The 24135-nt window shown below is 43.6% G+C and overlaps 1 protein-coding gene across 8 annotated transcripts in view; it reads right to left on the bottom strand.

Moving 5' to 3' along the window:
* The window catches only part of sox5 (SRY-box transcription factor 5), a 93751-nt gene that overhangs the window by 63707 nt on the left and 5909 nt on the right, over window positions 1-24135 (bottom strand). For all 8 annotated transcript variants that reach the window (XM_071501616.1, XM_071501614.1, XM_071501618.1 and 5 more), the window contains exons 2-3: window positions 18280-18475; window positions 9532-9754 (exon numbers count right to left, since the gene is read on the bottom strand). In XM_071501616.1, coding sequence (XP_071357717.1) covers window positions 9532-9754; window positions 18280-18475 — 419 coding nt within the window. The remainder of the gene's footprint in view (window positions 1-9531; window positions 9755-18279; window positions 18476-24135) is intronic.

Raw genomic sequence — 24135 nt, 5'->3', positions numbered from 1 at the left:
TGCCGCTTGGGTAGCTGTGGCTCCTCGGTCAGGTCACACAGGCTTGTGCGTTTGTCATCAAGCGTGGGGTGACACACTGTATATGTATATTTTTATTGCTGTGTGTGCAGCCAATCTGACAAGAGCCCATGCAGTGACACACACCAATCCCACGCCTCAACTCAGGCTGTTAAAGCCCCTTTACATCCATGTCAGGTCCTAAATCCTGTGCTGGATGCTGCTGACATGGGTGATGGGAGACTACAGCTCTGACGCTTTCACATGTGTGTTGGAGCTCAGATGTAAAATTGCACTGAACAGACTGTGCAACTTTGTACACAAGCTTACATGGATTATAAAGTGGAAACTTGGGTGTCGTCTCTGTCACATAAATTTATATAAAATAATAAGCAACATTTAAGGCATGGAGATGCAAACATACAGACTTGCCTCTAACAGAGAGCTTCCTTACAGTCTATACATTATAGCCTACACTGAGCTTCAGTGCTGCCATGAAAGTGAAGATGTGCACCCACAGTAGAGGACTTCTTTATATAGGACACATGAACACATGCATGCACATAAAGTACATATATGTACATTGTGTTAAATGTACATACGCATCACGATAGATAAAGTCAATTTCACTTTTATCTGAAGGTGCCAGGAAATTAGATTGAATATGATCATCTTGGAATCCGTGCCTCAGTGTTGCACGTGTTTCCCCCGGTTGATGACCTTATATGTTTTATAATAAATAATTCTTGTATTGGTTTCAGGTTCCTTTGTGTGTTGACTGATTCATAAATGCTTCACTCTACTTTCTAATATTTTCCAGGAAAGAGCCATGTAATTGAATAATACTAATTCTTATTATATGTAGGTAAAATAGAAATACTCTTCAATAGGAGCCCCAGTTAGTTCATTCCAATGAATTACTAAAACAGAGAGGCATTGAGTCAGTGCACATAAGATGAGCTGAACACACAATTCAACATACATAAGGAATAATGTTTCAGATAATATCATGAATAATGGATAATGAATGAAGAGTTCCCTCCCTACAGCTAAATCAGAACTTCACCTATAATTTCCACATAATAAAAACCAAATTACATAGTTCTTTCTAGGAAACTTCTTCATTAGAACACGTAAAAAAGAATAATTTCCAATTGCTCTCTACTTGTGACTATACAACACAAAACTATGAAAAAAAAAAGCCATGAATGCCTAATGTATGAGCGTCTTCCACCTCTTTCACCCTTTATTTAAAGCTGACCCAGAAATGCCTCCATGCACACACACTATAACATGTGCATGTTACTAGAAATGTCTGGAAATCTTGCAGCCAAGTGATACCCTTTTCATATTTTGCTATGGCACAATGTCAAGATGAAAAATCCAGCATTTCATTCCAGAGTGCGACATCCGCCTACTCAGAAACTAACTGCTGGTGTTTCAATAAACTACTTGATGGAAGATGTTAAAGTTATCGGCTAACTTGATTCTTATAAAGTAAAAATCTCTGGAATCATCTTGCCTTTTAAAAAAACTAGTTGAATTTCAAGCATCAATTCCTCTCCAAAGTGTTTCTCTGTGTTTTTGTTGCTTAAGTGCCTCAATGAAAAGTTTTAAGATTTTTCTGCTGCATTTCATATCCTTTTGATAAAGTAATTGAGGGACAAATGAAAGTCGCCGCACTTTTACGCAAAACTCATTAATCTTGCAGCCATTTTGCAGCATAAAAACATTCCTCTGTCTCTCCATGGGAATAGGAAAAAAAGACCAAGAAAGGGAAATAACAGAGAAGGAAGAAAAACAACAGGGCGTACAAATGAAGAGAGTTTATGAGAGGGCTGAATAGATAAATCATGGATTCCACTGATTTGGTCATGGGACATGGTGTTGAATGGAAGTGAATGTGTGGATGCCAAAATGCTAGGGCCTGTCTAATATTTGGGACTCGGTGACAGGAAGCTGTTATATGGGACAGTCTGACTAACACTTACATAAACAGAGACCAAAACATGTTCATATGGTGCAAGACACCCAACAAATGAACAAATACATTACACAAATAAACATCCCCTCTACTGCTCCATCACTAGATATCAACGCACACTCACAAACACACACATGCTTACACACACTGTACTGTAGGACAGTCAAATAGTGAGTAGGTCACAATAGCTAAGCTATGGAAGCCCTGTCTGATTCATGAACCTCAGCCTTTGTCCTTAACTTAATACCACGCCGGGAGGCCAATAACACACACACACCATCAGGAAAACCACGGGACCCTCTCTGTGCTCTCTAAGCCCCTTTATGCTCCTGTATTGGACAAAAGCTGGGGCACTGCTTCTCCCCCAAAAACACACACACACAGAAACACACACACAGACACACACACACACACATGCACACTATTCATCTCCTTAATATCGCTCATCTGGACTGGGGAGAATGGTAGAAAGGAGTTTCATCCCCAACGATTGTCTTGCGCAAGGCTGGAGAGAGAATGCCACGTTCAAAAGCAGACGCAAAACAATTCAATAAGAAAAGTGACTTGAATGCGCCTTTCATCGAGCCAACAATGGCCGGCCCCACAATAGGCCTCAGGTTCGCCCCATGACGTTGCCTGTTTCTCATGCCACAAAAGATGAAGAAAAAAAAAACAAAACACAAAAAAAACCCCCCCGAATTGACTCGATTTGAATTGTGAGCCATGTTCACGATGATTTTTCCCAAACGCTGAGAAGTTAACTGATACAATGACACTCGGATGACTATAAATAAAAATAAATAAAAAGGGAACTGGTGTCCTTAGACATGCAACATGCAGCAGGAGCTTGTTCTCTGCTTTCAAGTGAGTTTTATTTGTGCAAAAGGATGCCATTTTTTTCAATAAGGTGATCTTTCTGAGCAGAGAGTGTTAGAATTTTACTATTGAAGGTTTTCTTTTTCTCTGCCAGGCCATGTGGTAGGAGGTGTAGTATAAAACACAACACGCCGAGTTCAAATATCCTTAGCGAGGGGTTCAAGGCAGAGTTAGACTCATAAGCGTCATGTCAACTTCTCTTTAGCGAATGCTGACCGTGTTTAAAGCCCCTTAATTGGCAAACAGGAGGACAAAATCTAGCTTTTTCTTGCTTGCCTGAACTTTCTTTCCCGCTTGTAGTGAATTAAAAGAAGAAGAGGAAGAAGAAAAAAACAATTCTCTCTTTCAACCTCCCCCTCTGTTTCATTTCACTTGCCTTCCTTTTTCCCAGCGCGAGAAGAATGATCGCGACAAACAATGGCTGTGAGAGTCCTGCTGCACTTCATGTTAATTTATACAACTAACTAATTACCGACAAAGGGTGGAAATCACATAAAGACGTTTGCCCGCTCCCACGCTAGGGCTGTGAACCTGCTGCTGTATGTGTGTGTGTGTGAGTGTGTGCGTGTATGTGTGTGTGCGTTTAAGTCCACAAATTCCCCTTAGGGATGTGTGCTTAAAAGTCGCAGGTCCATGTGATGACTTGCAAGGGTTGTATATGCCATTGTTGATGTTTATCGTGTGTGTGTGTGTGTGTGTGTGTGTTTGACATAACCCCCCAGATAGCAGAGCAGTAGAAGGATTAGGCAAAGTGAAGGGGAGGGGGGCTGGACTGATGGACGGATGAACGAGACGGCCTCGATCCCTCCACTTCTCTGGCTCTTTTTTTCCCTCCCTTTCTTTCACTCTTCTCCTTCTTCTTGGCAGAATGTATCCGCCCTTCCCATTGTCACCCATTGGAGTGTATGGAGGCGTGAGGGAGCTCCGGTCACTGTGTGCTTGTGTGGCACAATGGCCTTGCCTAAGTGCTGTCCTATAAAATGCCTCAGTGCTCTCTAAAAGCAAGTCCCGGGTTCCCTCCCTGCCTTGAAAATAGATGAAGTGCTGTGTGTGCATGTGTGAGAATGTGTATGTGAGTGTGTGTTTTGTGGCATCAGTCATTGAGTTGGCATTTTCAGTATGGAAACCAGTGCCTTGGAGCAGCGAGTACGCTCAGCCATAAAAACACCATTCTGGTTGACCTCAAGGTTGCCGGCACGGCTGTAAACCTGCACGCTGTCCTCAGTGTGTGTGTGTGTGTGTGTGTGTGTGTATGTGTGTGTGTGTGTGAGAGGCTGAATGTGCATGAGTGTGTGTCTTGTTTCCCTGCACGCGTGTCCAGATCAAGGCTATAAAATATAAAGGCAAGGGTCTGACCCCTGAGCTGCACTGTGGCCCAGTAAAACAACAAGAATGTTGCCATTTGTTGACCCTGACAACATGACTGCCAGCGGAGGAAACTGACCAATCAGAGCTCACTGCAGAATCAGATTCTTTATGCTGAGTTATCATTCATCATTTTTTCAGTCAAGTTAACAAAATAAAGTAGCTGCTGTTTATCAATACAAATCTATATCACAGGCTCTTCCTCAGAATGTTAAATGCTGGAACTCCAGAAGTCTGAGTAATGAGTGGGTCTGGGTATCATTAAAAAAATGTTGATACTGATTCTTAATGTTCAACGATTCAATACCAATTTTATCAAATCAATTTTTAACAAAAAGAAAATTACAATATACATTATGGTACAAATTTCAGTCCAACTTTAGTGTCACTTTTAGCTCAGTCTCTTCACAAACTCAAATGTGCTCATGTGAATAAATGGCCAATCACCACCATTATTAGATCTTGCTGCATCCTTATTGGCTAACTAACACTAATGAGATTTACTCATTTATTCCTTTGGCATTGGAATTTGGTATCGAATGACGTGGCATTTTTCAATCCTCAATAGTACCAAACCAATTCTGTTGTTCTACAAAAGTAGCCTTTCAAAATTTCAAACACTGCATGCGACATGATGCAGCTCCATGTTTAGCACTGCTGATACATGAATGCATTTTACATTGTATACTAAGGTCAGCTCAAAAGATGGACAGGTAATGTAATCCAAGGAAACACATTTCTGGTTGAGGACCTTTGTTCATTTCTGTTTATAGCTGAAACTAAACAGGAGAAAACATAAGAAGTCCCAGAGGCCATGGAGCCCCAGTGACGGGTAGCTGTAGCTGGGTAGCAGGGGGTCAACAGACGGGTCCAGAGATGGAGCTCAGCTGGCACTTTCTGGGAGCCACTTACAGTCAAAGCTGCCATGTAGAGAGGAGGAGAGGAGAAGAGAGGAGAGGAGAGGAGAGGAGAGGAGAGGAGAGGAGAGGAGAGGAGAGGAGAGGAGAGGAGAGGAGGAATGAGGCTGAGTGTCTGGTGAAAGTCCAGGGCAGCAGAGGCACCACTCCAGGGGCTGAGAGGAACATCTGTGCCCCATTTAGTGATGTTTCTCCTCCTTTTAATTTCCCTTGTTTTTCTTCTCTCTCATTTAAGAGTTTATAAACTCAGTCTATCTCTCTTTCTTCTTCTCAGGTGCTTGTCTTCTTTCCCACAGCTGGGCTGATGGATTATCACTAGGCCTTGCTCTGTGGCACAGGGGTCACAGGGGGTTAAATGGCAAGTCCAAGGGAACTGTCCACCCCAGGTGTGTGTGTGAGTGAGTGTGTGATTATGTTCATCCTGAATGTGCAGCCATCTCTCCTGGGTTTGAGCACCGACTCTTCTCTCGACCCTGCGCCTCCCGCACTGCTCTGCACTCCGCTCTCATTTATTCCACATAATGACACACACACACACTCCAGCACGAGCCGCTCGCCAAGCGGCCTCTTGCCTCAAGTCCAGATAAATACAAGGACACACACATAAACACACATAGATACACACAAGGCAATGTCATGGCATTCTTATCTTTGCTGTTCTTCCCTGTCACTCCCCAAGAATTTATTAAAGACGGCGGCTCGCAGTATTTGGTTGTGTGTGTGCATCTGCACATATATGTGCTGGTGTGTGAGAGTGAGTGTGTATCTCCAGGGTAGCAGGTGGCCAGTGGAGTAAGACAGGAGATGAATGGAGAGAGCAGGAGAGCGGTGGAGCATGGTTGGGCCAGGCCATGGGGGACAACATGGCTAGTCATTTATTAGAGGCCAACACACACACACACACACACACACACACACACACACACACACACACACACACACACACACACACACACACACACACACCTTTGGTTCACAAATACATATGCAAATACACATACACAAGTATACATGCTCCCAAAGGTTTATACAGCACAAACACACACACACACACACACACACACACACACACACTGACCTAGTATCTAACACTCTCCATTCATCTAGCCTAACTAGAGCAACGCTAGCCACAGACACAAAACTATATCTTTCAAACTTCACCCACACTTGTGTGTGTGTGTGTGTGTGTGTGTGAGACTCTGTGTTTTTGTGTGTGTGTGTGTGTCTGTGTGTGATGTCTGGCTCAGAGGCAGCCTTCGATAAATCAAGCTTCTCTTTCTGTTTTGAGATGTTTATGGTTTTCTGACCCATTTTGTGTCTTTGGCCTCTTGCTCACATCCCTCCTGGTGTTAATGCTCCTACACTCTAAATATATGCGCGTGTGTGTGTATGTGTGTGTGTCATTGATCCAGCTGGAAGCAGTGTGTTAGCGTGTGTGTGTGTGTGAGAGAGAGCGAGAGAGAGAGAGAGAGAGAGAGAGAGAGAGAGCGAGAGAGAGAGAGCAAGAGAGGGAGCAGTAATATTCCAGGCCTTTCATAATGATTAAAGCCTTCATTAAATTTTCATCCCAACCTGCTGTTTGCTGCTAATGGCCTTTCTGAGCCACACAGCCAAACAATAGCTAGCCGGGCACAGAAAAGGGATTTCTATCTCGCGCTCAATACCGCCCCTTGTACCCCCCCCACCCCCCACCCCCCCCCATTTCCCTCTGCTTCTCTTCATCTTTTCTCAGCTTCCCTTTTCTTCCTTTACTGTCTTTTCTTTCTTCCTTTCTCTTCCTGCTTGGCCTGGGTTTGTGTGTGTGTGTGTGTATGTGTGTGCGTGTGCTGGGTCTGGAGGCGCTGGGGCCTTTTGTTAGCGCGTTTCATTTAAACGTAGGGCAGATAATGCTCCGGGTTGGTTTGGATGCCGCACCACCGTGGCACTCTGCTAATGGGGTCTGTGAAGACACTGCTCTTTCTCTCCTTCACTCTCCTCTCCTTCTCTTCATCCTTCTGCCTTGTCCTCCCCCCTCTCTCTCTCTGCGCTGGCTGACTCATAAAGATCCATTATTGTTGTTTTTTTCCTGTGCGGCCGGTTCATGAGGTCCAGTGAAGCAGCGAATAACCCAAAACAGCTCAGTTCAACAAACAGCCCAGTTTTTTCCTTTTTTTTTTGGTAAAATGTGCCACAACAGGCCTCTCTATCGACTGGAATAAAAACAACCAACCGACAAGAGCTGACCAGCAGTTTCTGCTTCTTTCAGAACCTTACAGAAAAGCCTGGAAAATAAGGTTAGCACGTCGCAGCTTGAAATGAAAGCCTGTTGATGCACTGCCGGCACACACACGCACACACAAGTATATGTGCACCTACATTTAAAGACAAATATACACTGTGCAGCTGCTGCACTGTTCTTTCACCTTTTCAGCACAAAACGATGCATTTGAGGCTACAAACAGTTCACAGAGACGTGTGAATAGAAATCTTAGCGCGCAGCAGAGGTGGATTTAGACGCTAAAGGAAAAGTATGGAGGTGTTTAAGAAGCTCTAGTGGATGTTTCAGCATGCGTCTGATTTAGAGGTCTTCACAGGCCCACTCAGTTCTGAGGAAATGAGACCTGACCAAGGGTCTGAGTCATACCGGCTCCCAATTACACTCCAATTACAGATTGTTTTGTGCCACTGGTCTGGGGTCTGTGTGTCAATATGTGTAATAAAGGAGTGGCTCTGAATGGGTCAGAGCCTTCTCAGTATCACATGAGGTATAAGAGTAGAGGAGCTCCTTCAGGAAGAGCTCAGTGTGTGTGTGTGTGTGTGTGTGTTTGTGCGTGGTGTTGAAAGCTGCACCCAGAACAGACAAATACTGGTGATCAAAGCAGAATAATGTCAGCAATAATACTGTGTTATTAGCAGTGAATGTACAGTTTGAGCTACAGTTAATAGTCAGTAAATAAATGCTAAAGCTCCTCAAGAGTCAAGCCAAGTTCCCATGTTTTGTTTGCCAACTTCTGAGAAAAGTGACGGGGGTTAACCTCAGAGTTAGCGCCAACTTCAGCAATGGAGCAGAAAACTAAATCTCCGCTGTTCTTCACAACCATGGTTTGGAAGCTGAAGCACGAACAGTTAACACATAATATGGCATTATTATGGATACTGAATTGCTTAGAAAATGATTAACCTCTGTCTGTCTATTGTCTTGTTGACCACAGGATGGTTCAGAGGTGAAAACAGGACTTTCCATTCTGTCTATAAAGTAGTGTTTGAAGGATATAAACTATGAAAAATATTAGTTTTCCTGTGTGTTGGTTATTACTAGGCAATACTGTTGCTGTTTTTGACAGAGGCTGCTTGATCACGCACCATGCTGCTGCCAGTGTTGGTGACCTCTTTATATTATGGTCTGTTCAGTCTGACCACATTTATACATGGTCTGATTATCCTTTGGGTCAGGTTTAACTGTGATCAGATCCCCTTTGATGGGGTCTGTTTAGAGTTTGGTGGGTTTACTAAAACCAGTAATCTGCTTGGCTTAAATGCCCTTAAACAAGGCAGCAGCACCCGACCAGCTTCAGGGACCTGCTTTAAAAGTGACACTCAACTCCCTGTGTAGCACACTAAACATTTCTCCACCAATAAAGCACCACGTTATTTATATTACCCCCTCCTCCTAAAGGAGATGGACACCTGTTGGTAATCCCCTTATCACATTATCACTGTCACATGCGTTTCATAGTGACACATATATGTGTATCTGCCCAGTGGAGATCAGAGTTGGCCACGGGATAATTTTATCTCTTTTCCCGACTCCAACTGTTGGCCCAAGGCTAAATTTGAGAATGAAATGTGGGGGCAAATCAAGTTAAGCTATGTAGCCCTGGGCAAAAATCTGGTTTAGCCTCCTCAACAGTGAGTGAAGTCTTTATCTGAGGGTGGAGGGAGCATTTAAACAAAGGTTACACAGGAAGCTGATAAGTTACATTTAAACCTCACTGATTATTGAGCTCAAAGAAATCTTAATGTGAGTGTGCCCCCACCCCTTAAAATTAACATTTGGAGAGGTGTTAAGATATCTCAAGCACACACTGCGCACACATGGACACATGCATGCACACACACACATCTTTGTCAGGTTGTGATAAATATGCAAAGCATGGTGGACAATAGGCCCAAACAGCTAATGCTGTCTGTCTGTGTGCTGGAAAAACAAAGGCTCGCCTCTCATCTGAATGTGTGTGGGTTCATAACAGAGGGAGAGAGAGCGAGTGATAGAGCCACAGAGAAAACAAGATCGATAGAAAGAAAGAAGAGAGCAAGGACAACAGAGTGTGATAAAAGGCACTGAGCCAGAGAGACGGCGTGGAGTTGCAGATCACACATCTGGCTGTACAAGCATCCCCTTTCATCACTGACCTTCTGGCTCGTTCTTGATCAGCTCCTCCATCTTGCGTTGTTTCAGTGTGTCCACCACGTCTGCCAGGCTGCCTTTGCGTCTCTCGGGGGTCCCCAGGGTGCCTGTGGCCGAGCCCCCGTCGCTGCAGGGGCGTCCCCCACCTCCACCCTCCTCTTTGCCCGGTGAGGTAGAATTGTGCTGGGGGTAAGGACTCAAAGAGCTCCCCTTAGTGCCATCCTGGTCCTGAGGGGAGGAGAGGAGAGGTTGGGTAAAGAAAGAAAGACATTATTAGTTTCAAAAATCCCCTAAACTTTAAGACATAAATAAACAAACTATGGAAGAAGAAAAAGTAGGAGGAGGTGGGGGACGGGCTGGCATACACCCACTCATTATCTCCATCCTCCTCTCCCTTTATTCTCTCCATCTATCCTTCCCATAGCCCAGTACAACCAACTTTCATCAGCAGCCAGTTATCTCAAGTTAGGGCATACTTCTTCTTCTCTCTCTTTTTCCCTCACATCCTCTGGAATCTGCATTTGACTGACTTGGAGGTACTTGACAGAACGAACACATGAAACGTCAGCAAAAGACTCACACACTCTTCGAGTCACGCTAACTCTTCATTACAAAGCCTTCACCAGCTCAGCTTTGAGGGACGTCCAACGCTACTGTACCGAATCCCAAGCCCAAGTTTCAGTGCTGCGCTACTTTTGTCCTAAGATTTGTGACAATTAATGCTGAGGATGCAACTCCATCAAACAGAATGATCACCAAAAACAAACAAACAAAAAAAAAAAATAGATAAAGCTTTGGAACAGTGTCAAGTCATTTCCATAAACTTACGAAAGGAGTGAAAGGGGTAAAAAAAAACAAAAACGTAACAGACAAAACAGCAATCAGCATGACAGCGACAAAATATAATATATACAGCTCAAAGTAAAGCTCTGTGGCTTATGCCAAGCTGTCATGATGAATAATTATCCTGCTGTCTTGTGGCTAAATTTACAGTTTAAACACGTTAAGTTTAATGATCTTTGGAAAACATGATCCTCTCAAAAAAATAAAGCTGCACCCTTTCAGACAAAATATTATTCTGAAAAAAATGTAGTATGTAAACTGATGATGAGAATAGTTACTTTTACAATGTAAACTATTTATTTGCATATTCTCAGATTCAGGATTTTTTTAAGAGGGAGAGGGGGAAGGGCGGCTGAATGGTAACTAACTTTCAGCATCTTAATCTTTGACCCGGTAAAACCTGTGTTTGTTTGGACAGGCTGCATTATAGACTTAATGCCAGCTCAGCCCAATTAAAGGTGAGACTGACTGACACACCTCATCTCTTAATCACACATACTCATATAAATGAGTCTAAGTGCTGTATACATGCTCTAAATGCATGCAAGCAAATAAGAACATGCTCCCACTTCACAAACAGGTGTGTTAAACTGTGTGTTTTGCTTTTTAATTACAGAAACAAGTGAGTCAGTCAGTCAATCAACCAGCCAGTCTGTCAGCTCAGCTCTTTGTAGACAGGAGGGTCAATGGTCCACAGGGTTAATCTTTGGCTAATCTGACTACAGTATGGAGCATGCCACCTGGGACAGCGGCACACATATACAGTACCTCTGTTTGTCTGTGTGTGTGTGTGGGTGTATGTGTGTATGGCAGACACAGAGAGATAGAGAGAGACAGAAAGTCAGTGGTACATTCCAGCTGTAATAATGATATTAAGGCGGAGATGGTTTTCTAATCATTAACCTGAAGGCTGCTGGTGGAAGTGGAACTTAATACTGAGATCACAGTCCACAATGAAGTCATCTAGACCCCAGATGACTCCATTATCTACTCTTTTCTTCTCTATAGGCAAAGTAATTGTTTTTTATTTTCTGCTGAAGAGAAACAAAATAACTTCTCACAACAAAGTCTCAAATCGTTTTACTGAGAGAATACAGCCAGGCAGAGGCTATCAATATTGACGATGCTTTCATTGTTAGTGGCCAAACACAATATGAGAGGTACAGAAGACCATTATCACATGGCATTTTCTACACTTCACTGACTCTCCCGGGGTCTATGTATTTCCACACTGTGAATAAGTCAGCACGCTCAATAATTCACAAATTCTCTCCCCGGCACTCTTGCACATGCATTGTAACGGCGGGACAGAGTGTGACAACGATGATACGGCTGTAGCAGTTGTATATATACTGCATGATTGTGTGATGAGGCTTCAGTCAGACGCTGTTGAGACTGCTAACTCGCTGGCTGAGGGCTGTGCTGCGCTGGGAAAGTGTCTTGTGATCTTAAAGCGCTCAAAGACTTTACTCTTCTCCCCTCACCACCTGACCAACTTACAGCTCGACCTGCTCCCGTCTTTCTTTGTTGCCTCCTTTCTTCCTTCACCCTCTCCCTGTTTTTCAGATTAGGGAAATTCAGACTTCAAAATGAGCGGCTTTGTGATTACGAGTTGCATCAGCGCCGGCACGACATGCAAATGTAACGAGACAGAGAGAGAGAGAAGGAGAGTAAGCGGGTAGAAGTCAAAGAAAGAAAGAAGGAAAGGCGAAAGAGAGACAGAGAGAGAAGCAATGTTATTAGAGGAAATGAGAGAGAGCGAGTTGACAGAGATACACTGAGGGAGAGAGAGAGAGAGAGAGAGGGGAAGGCAGGCATCTTGAAGGCAGTGGTCACACCTGTCACATCCCATTTATCTAATCCAGCGCCTACTTAAAACAGCCGCACTCTTTCTTTCGAAAAAGATGTCGCGCAAACAAAACAAACAGAACAAGAATACGGGAGGGAGACGGAGGGAAGAGAAGGTGGGGGTGGAGTTTGGGGGGTGAGGGGTTGCCGGATCTCTTTCCTCTGTCAGAAAGCTGCCAGGGAGATGTCATCTCGCCGCGTCCAACAATGAAGGTCATTTCCCAATCAAAGGGAATTAGCAGGGAGCCATGGCTTCTTCAAAGACCTGCTACATTAGGGCCCATGACATTATTTATGTGTGAAGTCAGACAGACAGCCTCATCCCAAAGGCAACTTAAATGGCTTATGATTTTTTTTTTGCCCCCCATCAACCTCCCATCATATAATCCATGTGCGTTGCTGGCGATTTACAGAGCAAAGTCCAACACAGAGGGATCAAAGAAGCAAGACACAAGACAGGCTCTCTATTGTTAACGGGTGTCACTCAGCCTGAGAGTGCGCGCAGCGACATGTCTCCACTCTGCTCCTGCACTAACGCCGCTTGCAAAACTTTTCTCATCAACATGCATTTATTCATAAGTATAAACTGAAATTCTGGATACTGTAAACGCTCATGCTCTCCTCTCGGTGCATGTGTGTGAGCAGGTTTCTGCCATTTCTGTGCATATATGTGTGACACTGTGAGTGCACATAGCCTGTAGGTGTGCGTGTGTGTGTAAATGTGTGAGTGCCTGCATACATGTATTTATATGCACTGGATGTGGCAGGCTGGCAGTGTGGGCGGTTCTGCCTTTAGTTTGCAGATGTCAATTCTCTTCCAAATGACTGGAACAAAGTAAAAATTGCGCCTCACTCTCTTTATCCTTTTACTGCCTCTGCAATGGAACCGAATTAAACAACTTTTGTCTTCTTAAGCTCATCTGTGAGGGGATGTTGGTTTAAAAACACTTAACTCTTGCCAGAAAAAGAGGAAAAAAAATCCAAATGCTATTTTTTTCCTACAGCCAGCACAGATGCCGCTGTTCATGTTCTTCTTTTTTTTTTTATTCCCTTCGTCTTCTTCCCTTCCTCCTCCTCTGTTGCCCGACAGAAGAAACTCACTTGCTCTCTGTGCTATAGCCTGACATGTCTTGGACTGTGCAAGGTGTATGTGTGAAAAACAATATTTGATTCTTGGCGCGTCGTCATAGATCAAGGCATGGACAATGTGGCAGTAGGAAGAACTGGAAACAGCTGCTGAACTAAAATACATGCACAAATACACACTGAGAGAATGTCACTGATCACTCCTGCAGGGGGGTAAAGACTTAGCTCTGCGCCAGAGCTGCCAATCTCAACGACATACACTTAACACACCTCCCATATACTGCCAAACACACACACACACACACAGCAAATCCCTTTACATGCCATGGCTAAACACAGAGACTGTCAGTTTTGACTTGGAGATCCCTCAGGCTGGGACAAGCAGGCAAACACACACATTACTTTTATCCTCCTGTTCCGACAATATGGTTCAACTTTACCATGGAAACCTCTAATAAAAAAAACAAAACAAACATAACAAGCAGACAAGCAACAAATATAGTATTTATATAAATATATATATATATATATACTGTGTGACATTGATAATTACTTTAGTACATTAATATAAATGCTTAATTAAAAACAAAATTAAAATAATTGCAATTGAATTACTTAAGAAATGCTAATTGACTATTTAAACTTATTGTCAGGAATTATACACTTGCCCTTTCCTTATCTAAAAACATGCAGCTGTATTTTCTGTATTTTAAATAGCAGTTTGGCTAAAATGCATGCCAGTATATTTTACCACGACCCCTCGCTGTTGACAGGCAAGCGTGTGTTGATTCATTAGTGCATCACTGGCATGAGAAATTAAGTGTGACCACTGTGTCTCAAGACTGCTCAATGACTGTGTTAAATCTGTCAAATTCACATAAGCACACACACACACACACACACACACACACACACACACACACACACACACACAATCACACATACAAATTACACAAAAAGAGGGATAGAGAGGGCTTGTGGAGGAAAAATGAATAAGAAATAATGCCTGATGAAATATCTTTATAGTTTTCTATCACGTTAGCGTGCATCTCGCCTGTTAATGAAATAATTAGTGTTTGTCCATTAACACATTTATGAGAGAAGATGCTTGCCTCTGCCTGATGTGAAAACATTTTTTTCTGCAAGGGTCTGCAAAACACAAACATAAAAGAAAAGGAAAGCAAACAAGAAAGAAAGATGTTAAAACACATGCACTATTCTCTTTAATGTGTCCTGTTTTAATAATCCACCATGTTTACCGGGGACTCAGATTTGGTTCCTATCACAAATAAATTTAGAAATCCATCCTTGAATAACCTGTTGGTGCATGAAAACTAGTTTTGTTGTGTTGATTGGGCGACCTCACCGAACTGCTACTAAAATCCTTCCCATCAGGCATTTGAACTGATCTGCTCTCAGCCAATCAGGGTCCAGCTGCACAGTGAGAACTTCACATTCAGTAAAACACCCTTTTAGCTAAACTACATTCATTTGCAAACCATTATGAGCAGCACTATTCTCATCCAGAGCCAGGGTTTGTACAAAAACAAAAAAAATTTAAAAAGTGAATAATCCGACACCTTTCAGGCTTTTAAAATACATGAGTGCTGTTTTTATTCTGTGTGTGTGTGTGTGTGTGTGTGTGTGTGTGTGTTTGTGCGTGTGTGTGTGTGTAGCTGTACAGCTGCAGCAGGCAGGTAAAGTGGTCTGGCTAAAGCTGAGCAGGCAGGCGAGGCAGGCCGGATGAAGAGGTCAGTGTGTAGCTGAGCACTTCTACACTGCCGTGTTAATTTACTATGACAAGATAAAGCTGTAATCCCCCCCCCCCTCCCACCACCACCACCACCTCCCCTCCCCTCCTCTCCTCTCCTCTCCTCTCGCTTTCCCCCCGCTGCCTCACTTCCAAGTTAACTGGTCGCCTATGAGCCATTTACTTCCCCCTATCACTTTACAACAATTGCCCTCAGAGAGAGAGAGAGAGAGAGAGAGAGAGAGAGAGAGAGAGAGAGAGAGAGAGAGAGAGAGAGAGACCCCCACCCCATTCCCTTAGACTCCCACCAACACCCCTGCCCCCTGCCTTGTTGTAAATCTCCTTCTCCCTCTCCATCTCTCCATTTCTCTTCATCCACTCTTCACTGACAGTCAGCGGAGAAGGGATTGAAAAACTTAACACTCATCTTACAACATGCCAAGCAGGCAGTCGGATAAGCCCCCATCCCACCCGCCAGACACATACACCCTGCTTGCCACTTAATAATCCACATCAACTATTATGCTGTGTATGAGCCCCCCCTTTCTAACAACACAAGTCCTTCCGACACACACAAACACATACATCAGCACTGTCTCCTTTCTACTGTCAATTACAGGACTAGGGAGCAGCTGTGTGCCATTTTGAGGATTTTTTAAGAATTTTTCATGAGGGGTCCTGACAGTGAGAGTGATGTTTGTATAGTTTTTGTATTTTGCAAAGTGTAAATATAACATATACGTTTATCTAAATGAAGCAGGAATAATCTGCAGGTTATCTGTTCCTGTCCCTAACAGCAACAGATAACCTGGTGTATGTGTGTATATGTGAGCGTTTGCACGTGTGTGTGTGTGTGTGTGTGGTCCCAGGACTTTGGTTTACAGTCGGCACCTGCCACACATGCAGAGTCCACCATGGGAGGGGCCTGCAGGCTAATCAGCGGGCTAATTACAGAATTAGCTTTCCATTACAGCTCCTAAGCACTGTTTCATTGTTTTATCGTCAGTATGGGGGGAAAGGTCGACGGTCGTTATCAGAGCACTGCTGTGACAAGGTGTGTATCTGTGTTCATCAAGGTGAGGGCCCTAGAGAAAGCACAGACACCGTGTCACACACACTGTGAAAACACACTGCAACAGGATAAAATCCTCAAACAGATGCTCTCAAAGGTTCATCGCATGTTTGCCATGGAGGACAGTCAACATTTTATAACACAAACACAGTTTAAAAATAAAAGCTAAATAATGCATACGGGCATCACGTAACACCCTATACATTCATGTAATCACAATCATGTACTGAACATGTATTGTAAATCACACCACATCTGTGGAATGTGTAATGAGCCACATGCAGAGAGACAGACTCATCTTTAAATGCACACATAGCTGTGTACTTACAAACACACACGTCAACTAACAGAAGTTTACAATAAAAGCGTACACTGCGAGGCCTACGCCATTATATGACACGAATCACACAGAAGATGAAACTGTACAAACACACACACAAAAGCACTTAGAAAAAGAGAACCATACATTCTGCGCCACCAACAATGTCACACTTCATCCCAAAGAAAATGACTCACTGCAATGGCTCACATTTTTGCAGTCACGCAACTGTGCATCAAACGGGCTCAAGGCGAGGGCTGGTGGCGCGCACATAAAAGCAAAAACACGTGCGTGCCCAAACAGTAGCCTTGAACCTTCGTTTTTTTCCCCATTTAAAAAAAAAAAAAAAAAAAAACCAACATACACAACCTCCAGCTCTAAGCACCAAACTGCTTTTCACTGTCAGAGAAAGTCAATTTCTGCCTCTTTAGAAATCTCACTCTTTTCATGTCTATCAAATACATATATTTTGTTTCCCCGTTGCCGAGATTTGTGCAGTTGTTTGTGTTGGGGTTTTAAAGGTGACTCTTGAGTCACCATAAGAGGAGGAAACAACATGCTAAAATCAAAGGGAACCAGACTGTGAATCCAATCATTTTCTTTTCAATATGCAGAAACATTCAATATAAAGAACATAATTCTAATTATTTTGAACATGTTCCATTCCTGAAGCTGCATTATATACCCATTTCACAAGATAACAAATAAAAGAAGTTAATTTCTAGCCGAGTAAATCCACAAAAATCAAACATTTTTCTAGCAAAGGTTTTAATTTACTGTCACGCAGGTGCTACCTGCTTCTCCTACTCATTTACGAAGCTTGTATTACAGACAGAGGGCTACACGACGCCCACGGCGCTAACTATCCCTCCGTAAAGCTGGAGGTCAGGATTACCATGAACATAATCTGATCTGGGGTCTGGGGGTCACTTTCAACCCTGAGTCTTCGCATACACACAAAGGCAAACAGCATCATGGGAAGGAATGCCAAGGGCAGGGACCCAGTGGAGACCAAGAGATGGAGGCCAAGCAGCCAATGATGAGGGCTGTAGTGTAAACTTGTAGTTGAATTGTACTTATACATAATGTAGGACAGTTTTTTTTTAAAAGCACAAATAAAAACTGACTTATGTCATTTTAAATGTGATTTTGTTGTTTCTATGTCTACAAGTGAACTGAGATCTAGTGTTCCAGGAATATAAGAACCAGGTTTATGAGACTTTTTGAGCTAAAACATATTGACACGACAAAAAAAAATTGAAACTACAGTTCCATTAATGCTTTGGGGGATATAAACAGGAAGTATAATGTTGCAATAGATGCGTAGATTCAGTTACGTCTTGGGCTACAACTTGAGCTCCAACTTCAGTCTATATTTGTTTGTATTTTGCAACTGTCACCGTTAAAAGTGTTCTGAATTAGCTATCAGCAGATCCTGTTTGCAATGTACCTGTGCATCTGAAGACAACTGTCCCCGGAGAAACCTTAAAAACATGATGATCCTCAAGCAAGTTCTGGAGCTACAGCAATAGTTTTGTTCGCAATGATTCCTTGGGGGTTTATGGATGTAGATTCTCAGTGAACACTGGATAGTTTTGGATGAGTTTTTTTAGATGAGACATTATTGAAACTTTTTTAGAGAAAGTTTTCAACCAGTAATGTGAAAACCCAGGTGGGTTATGAAGCGAAACCTTAAGCCGTAACACACACTGTGGGTCATACCGGTTGGAAACGTCCCTGGGTCAGCGGTCAAGGCCGCAGTCACCCATAGGTGCGTCCTTTCACCCACAGAAACACTAACTGAGATCGAGCATGAAACCGGTAGCCATCCTTACCATGTTGGGGGGGCTGTCCAAGTTGCGGTTGGGGGGTGAGCGAGGGGACACCTTGCCGCAGTAGGAGGCCAGGGGGAGGTGGATGACACCGCCCAGTCCCTCATTCTCCTCATCCTCCACTCGCTGTCTGCTGGTTGCCATGGTTACCTCTCCATCTGTCCCCCCATATGGAGAGGCTGGTCGCTTGGAAGACATCCTGGAAAAAAAAGGAGGGAGAAGAAGGGAGATAGAAAGACAGAGAGAGGAGGAAAAACAGGAGGAAGAGTGAGCAATATTCAAAGGATGATATAACAGGTCGAGAACTGGAGTTTTATGATGGTGGCAACGCAATGGGTGGAGCTTTCTGTGGATGAAACTAGATCTTCTAAACTCCTGGATAGTCCAGCTACATTTTTTCAATCACTTTGTTGTGTGTTTATTTTTTTTTTAAAAATGCTCACATTAAGACATCTTTAAGTCCTTCCAGCAGGTATTCACCCAATCCGATTCAGCTCAACAACCTACACCAATTCTCTATCTTCCCTTTTCTCTGGATTAGTTTTTTTTTCCATTGCACATTCAGCACATTCAGACGACAGAGCTCTCACAGTGCAATTCCACACAATATCCCCTTCAGTGGGTTTGTGAGCACCCAGCTCCTTGGCAGACCTTCAAACACACTCTCAGGTCTTACAGTATGTTTACCATGGGGGCCATTCAACATTCACATTTCCAAAGGACGGGGCCATTACTGCAAATGGAGCCCGTTTGCACTGGCATTGTTGAGGAAATGACCATGTCTTGACAATGGGCTTTCAGAGAGAGACATAGAGTGAGAAAGGGGAAAAAGAGAGAGAGAGAGAGAGAGATAGAGAGATAGAGAGAGAGAGCAGTATGCACAGTGACAATTATATGTGTTTATGAAAACCTCTGGACAATAGAGGAACTGGAGGAAAATAGCAAGCAACACAAGGGCCCTGCTGTTTGCATTTGTTACTGTGGCTTTGTTCCCCTGAAAAGAAGGAAAGGATATAAAGCCACATCTATTAGGTGAACTCTGTCTCTCACAAGGTAAATTTGCCTCCCTGTACTTCAGCTGAATAGGGATGAAGTGACTATGTGGCAATAATAGAATTTAATGTGGTTCTCAGCATCGCCTGAGTGCTTTCAGATGCACTTGTCAGCCTTGAAGCCACTGTGACTATGACCCTGGGTAATAGGCTGCTAACACTCAGTCTCACAGAGGCAACGCATGACAGGGATGGAGGGATAGAGGCGTGGATGGAGGGATGGAGAGACTATGACAACCGGAGGGGAGGGGGATGTGTGTGTGTGTGATGGGAAGTGGCTGAAAACGAGTAACCAGCAACAGGCGTTTGACTCTGGAACCCCTCTAATTCTTTCTTTCCTCCCGTTTCACAGGCTGTTTTCTGCTCGTTCTATCTTTCACTACGCCTCCATCCTCCATCCATACGTCGTCTGACTCTGATTTTCTCTTGTCTTCCTCTCTCAAATTCTTCCCCTCACCCCCCTGCTTGTCTCCAGTAAACTGATTACCCTCTTGACTCTATTGGATTTCCTCCGGACTGTACATCTGGCATTGTTCCTTGGAGCAGCCCTGCCACTAATTCATTGCTTATTTACCTTATGACAGTGGGAAGGCAAACAATATTGAGTGCTGCTCACTGGAGGCGATGAGGGGAGCACCACGCTACAAAACTCAGAGTGCTGCTTTATCACAGAGAAGGTTAAGGTCAAAACCAAATCAACTCCACTGCAGCAATACTATAAAAAAAAATTTAAAAATTAGAAAAAAAAATCTCCACCATAGTGATGCAATTAAATAAGCTTAATTGTTTTTGGAAGATTTTGCCTGGAAGATTTCTCGACCTCATAGATAATCTAATAATTTAAACCAGTTTACAAATTGGTGTTATCATGTGCATATTGCTGAGAACCATTTTTTTCCCCAAAAAGTGAAGTTTTCAGGAGCACAGAGAAGCTATTTTGTTTGCCTTGCATGCATTTTTGAGTTTCAATGGGCTCTGCTGAGCTTTTAAAGGTTGTACAATTTCATCTACTGATGGGGGACGCATGTAATACTTCATTTGAAGTTAAATCAGAAAATTAGAAAATCTCCACAACAGAGAAAAAGTTCTGTAAAAGTACAATCTCACCATTTTAATGACTTTTATGCATGGTTTCAACACTGCTGGATGAGTTGGAATTAGTGTTTTCATGTAGGAAAGTGTGTACAGAAGACACGCACACACACACACACACACACACACACACAGACTGATCTGGAAATCAACAGAGTGGATCAGCAGCTGATTTCTTTATCTGTTTTTCTTGGACGCTCTACCTACGTGGGCTTGTTCAGCAAAAACTGAGGCCATAAATGACCAGTAAAGATTCTGTATTTGTTTCGACTTCAGAGATAAGACTGCTCACTGCTATCATTCAATTCAGCTGGTATTAAAACTGAAATTGACTGGTGTTAATGCTTGTGATGCTTATGATAGGGTTACTGAGGAGAAAGCTGTGTGTGTGAGAGTGTGCACAAACTTTTACTTCACACAAAGGTGCACATACATAGAACAGAGGCTCTAAACACTGCAGGTCTGTTTACTTTACCTCCTTTCACTCTCTCACACTGAAGCCTTTTGTTTCACACGCACACACATCTCCCCTTGTGTCCTACATGTGCGCACCTCTGCCTAACCATAACCCCCGCACACAGACCTGGGGTTAGCTTTGAAACCTCTCACCTCACTGACGTGTCACTTTGGCTTGGCTACAGAAACCTCTTGGAAAGCAGGAGAGGATTTTCCGTTTTGTTTTTACAAGTTTATTGTCTATCACTGAACCACAGTAGCCACATTGGCCTTTTCTAAATGGAGGGACAATCCACAGACAGGAGCAGTTACACATTAACGCAGGAGGCAGCGCACGTATCCAAAAACTCTGCAGGCCAGACAAGAGCGCTTCACTCTCCTGAAGAAAATAACTCTACTTCATTTCATCATTCTTTCTGCTGTATTTTGCCCCTCTTCTTCTTCTTCAGACCCCCCCCTTCCCCAACTCTGCTACTACTTCCTCTGAGGTGGGTGTCTATGAATGGGGAGGCCGTTCACAGCTCCTCTCCGGCTATAAAATCCCTCACTCCCTCCCGTTCGCCTTTGAAGTGGAATTACTATACAATTGGGCACGGCGGGTGTGCAGGTTACGCTGGCTACTTCATTTAAAGTTTGGCAGGGCTGTCACGCCGGGAGAGACCCGGAGGAAGACGTTTGAAAGCGCAGAGCGATGCGAGGATTAAAAAAGATGAGGTTTTATTAAGTCGATAAATTGGCAGCGTCGTCCAGGTCATAATTAGAGAATATTAGCATAATTTTGCCCCATCTTACAAAGCCAAAAATTGAACATCTCACACCGAACTCAGTCTTTAAAACACACACACACACACACACTTGCTGCTAGCCCTTTCTACAAAGCAGCACGGTAATGATAATTCAAATGACATAACACCACTGCAACAATATTGCAGTGTATTTTTTGATTTATAAATCAAATTAATAAGTAAACTCCTAAGAAACAAAATTCTAATCAGCTGTTTGTCTTTTCTACCCACTAACCTCAACACACAACACACACAGCTATACACACAGTGAGAGCTCTAAGCTGAGATTAGAGCACCACTTCCCCTTGGCTTTTTGATGATTAGCGGCTCCTCGGCTAAGTCCCTCTCATATCACATATGTCCACTGCCACTAAGTCACTAATCGGACAGCGACGGACGTCCATTACTGGGCTGAATTATCGCCATCGGTGGTGGTTAACCGTCTCCTGGCCGTCGCTTACTGCAATCAACGTGCCCATTTCGTGTTGGCACGTCAGCAGCGGCAAGCTTACGCACACGAAAGCATGTTTAAATACAGGCAGCCAGCTTATGAACATGCAAGCGAGGGAGCTCACACATGCAAAACACGTTAGAAAAAAACAAAAAAAACACACACACACACACACACACACACACACACACACACACACACACACACATACGCACACACAAACACACACATAAATCAAATGAATTAAGAGAAATGGGGGCAAAGATTTCTTTCAGCTTCAGTGAGGAGTGAGGGAAAGAAAAAGCAGCCATCGCAGAAATGTCAGAGGCTATCACACACACACTTACACACACACACAGTTACACACACACGCACATGCCCGGCTGTCCCGCTCGGTGTGTCTGGCTGCTAACATAATCATGCTGCTAACTGCTCTTGTTAACTCCTCTACTCAGAACAAGCTTTCAGGGAGCGTGGGAGCCTCCTCTGGAGAATTCCACAGTAAAGTGTGTGTGCTTCTGCGTGTGCGTGTGCGCATGTATGTGCTCAGCCTCTCTTTAAATTACAGCCCATTATTTCAACCACTACACAAACATGCACTGCACAGTCAGTTGAATCCATCGTCTACAGTAAAAATAAGCACAGCGGCTAATTCCAAAGTACTGTCAAGAGTCAAACTGACATTTGTGTGTGTGTGTGTGTGTGTGTGTGTGTGTGTTTCTTTTTCCCCGCCACCTTGTGACTGCTAAGAACTGCCTGCCTGTCACTCAGGTGCAGGTCTATTTGCGTGGAAATGCGAGTTATCTTTGAAATTGTTCTCTGAGGGAATGGAAGGGCATATCAAAATAGTTGAGCGGAATGTGCCTTTTAGATAAGACGCCCAGGGCGTTTTGCGCCTCCGAGGAGCCGACCGCAACATTTACATCTGTATGACACCTCAGGCGGGAATTTAAACAAATGTTTCCCCCAGTGTCATGCTATCACTCGCTTTATTGCCATCGCTCCCCCCCCTTCTCTTTTTCTCTCTCGTTGCGTTTCCTATTCTCAGCTTTCAAAACAGTTTCTCCTCCTCGCTCTGTCTCTATCTCTCCGTCACACACTCTTGAACTTATTTTAACACCGACTGTCCCTCCTGCTCTCGCTCTCTCTGTCTTCTTGCCTCCCTCTCTCCCCGGTGTTGTCTTACTTAGTGTTCCCTCTTTACACAATCAGCTGTTTGTAAGAATGTCGCTCCATCCCTCCCTCTCTCCCGTCTTCTCTGTGCAGACTCTTAAGGATATTGCCTAATATCTATTTATAGGTTGTCCTTTTGAACAGTGGGAAGAGTGGGGCAGCAACAGAGAGGAGAGGCTGAGATGGAGGGATAAAGATTAATGCAGGGAGGACCTCTTTCCTTGGTGTGGCTCTGATACATTAAAGCACTTTGGATGGAAGTATCACATATACATTATTTGGGCTTTATGAGGGTGTTAAAAACTTCTAAGCATTGAAGTTAAATTTCTTTAATTTCTGATATAGAATGATAAAGAAAGCAAGTGTCAAAGTAAATGTCCAAAAGCTTTTTCCAAATATGTTTTCACAGTAAGTGTAACTGTGCCCTAACATTGTAAAGTTCAAATTTCCTGCTGGTTAGAACGCCTGCAGAATTTTCCCCCTGACAACTTTCTCTGTCGAAGTAAACTGTGTGCAACAGGGAGAAAATATGAACACAGCTCCTGCCTGTATATGCTCACACACTCCTATACACACAGACACACCCTTACACACACACACAAAGGAGCAGACACACACTCAGCCTCACACACACAAAGCATCCTCTGTGAGGTGCCCTAAATCGACGGCCGACAGCCCAAACCGTGTTTCCTGTCCAGCTTAACCACAAAAGGCAATAACACATAACCTAATGTCACCACTGTTAATCACACACACACTCACACACATACACAGACACAGACACACACACACACACACACACACACACACACACACACACACACACACACACACTCACACGCTGGAGAGA

This window comes from Trachinotus anak, unplaced genomic scaffold, assembly GCF_046630095.1.
Source record: "Trachinotus anak isolate AG129_WGS33_773 ecotype Australia unplaced genomic scaffold, CSIRO_AGI_Tana_v1 ptg000018l, whole genome shotgun sequence".
NCBI lineage: Eukaryota > Metazoa > Chordata > Actinopteri > Carangiformes > Carangidae > Trachinotus > Trachinotus anak.
Note: the sequence above shows the minus strand (reverse complement) of the source record. Positions and strands in the feature narration are given on the sequence as shown.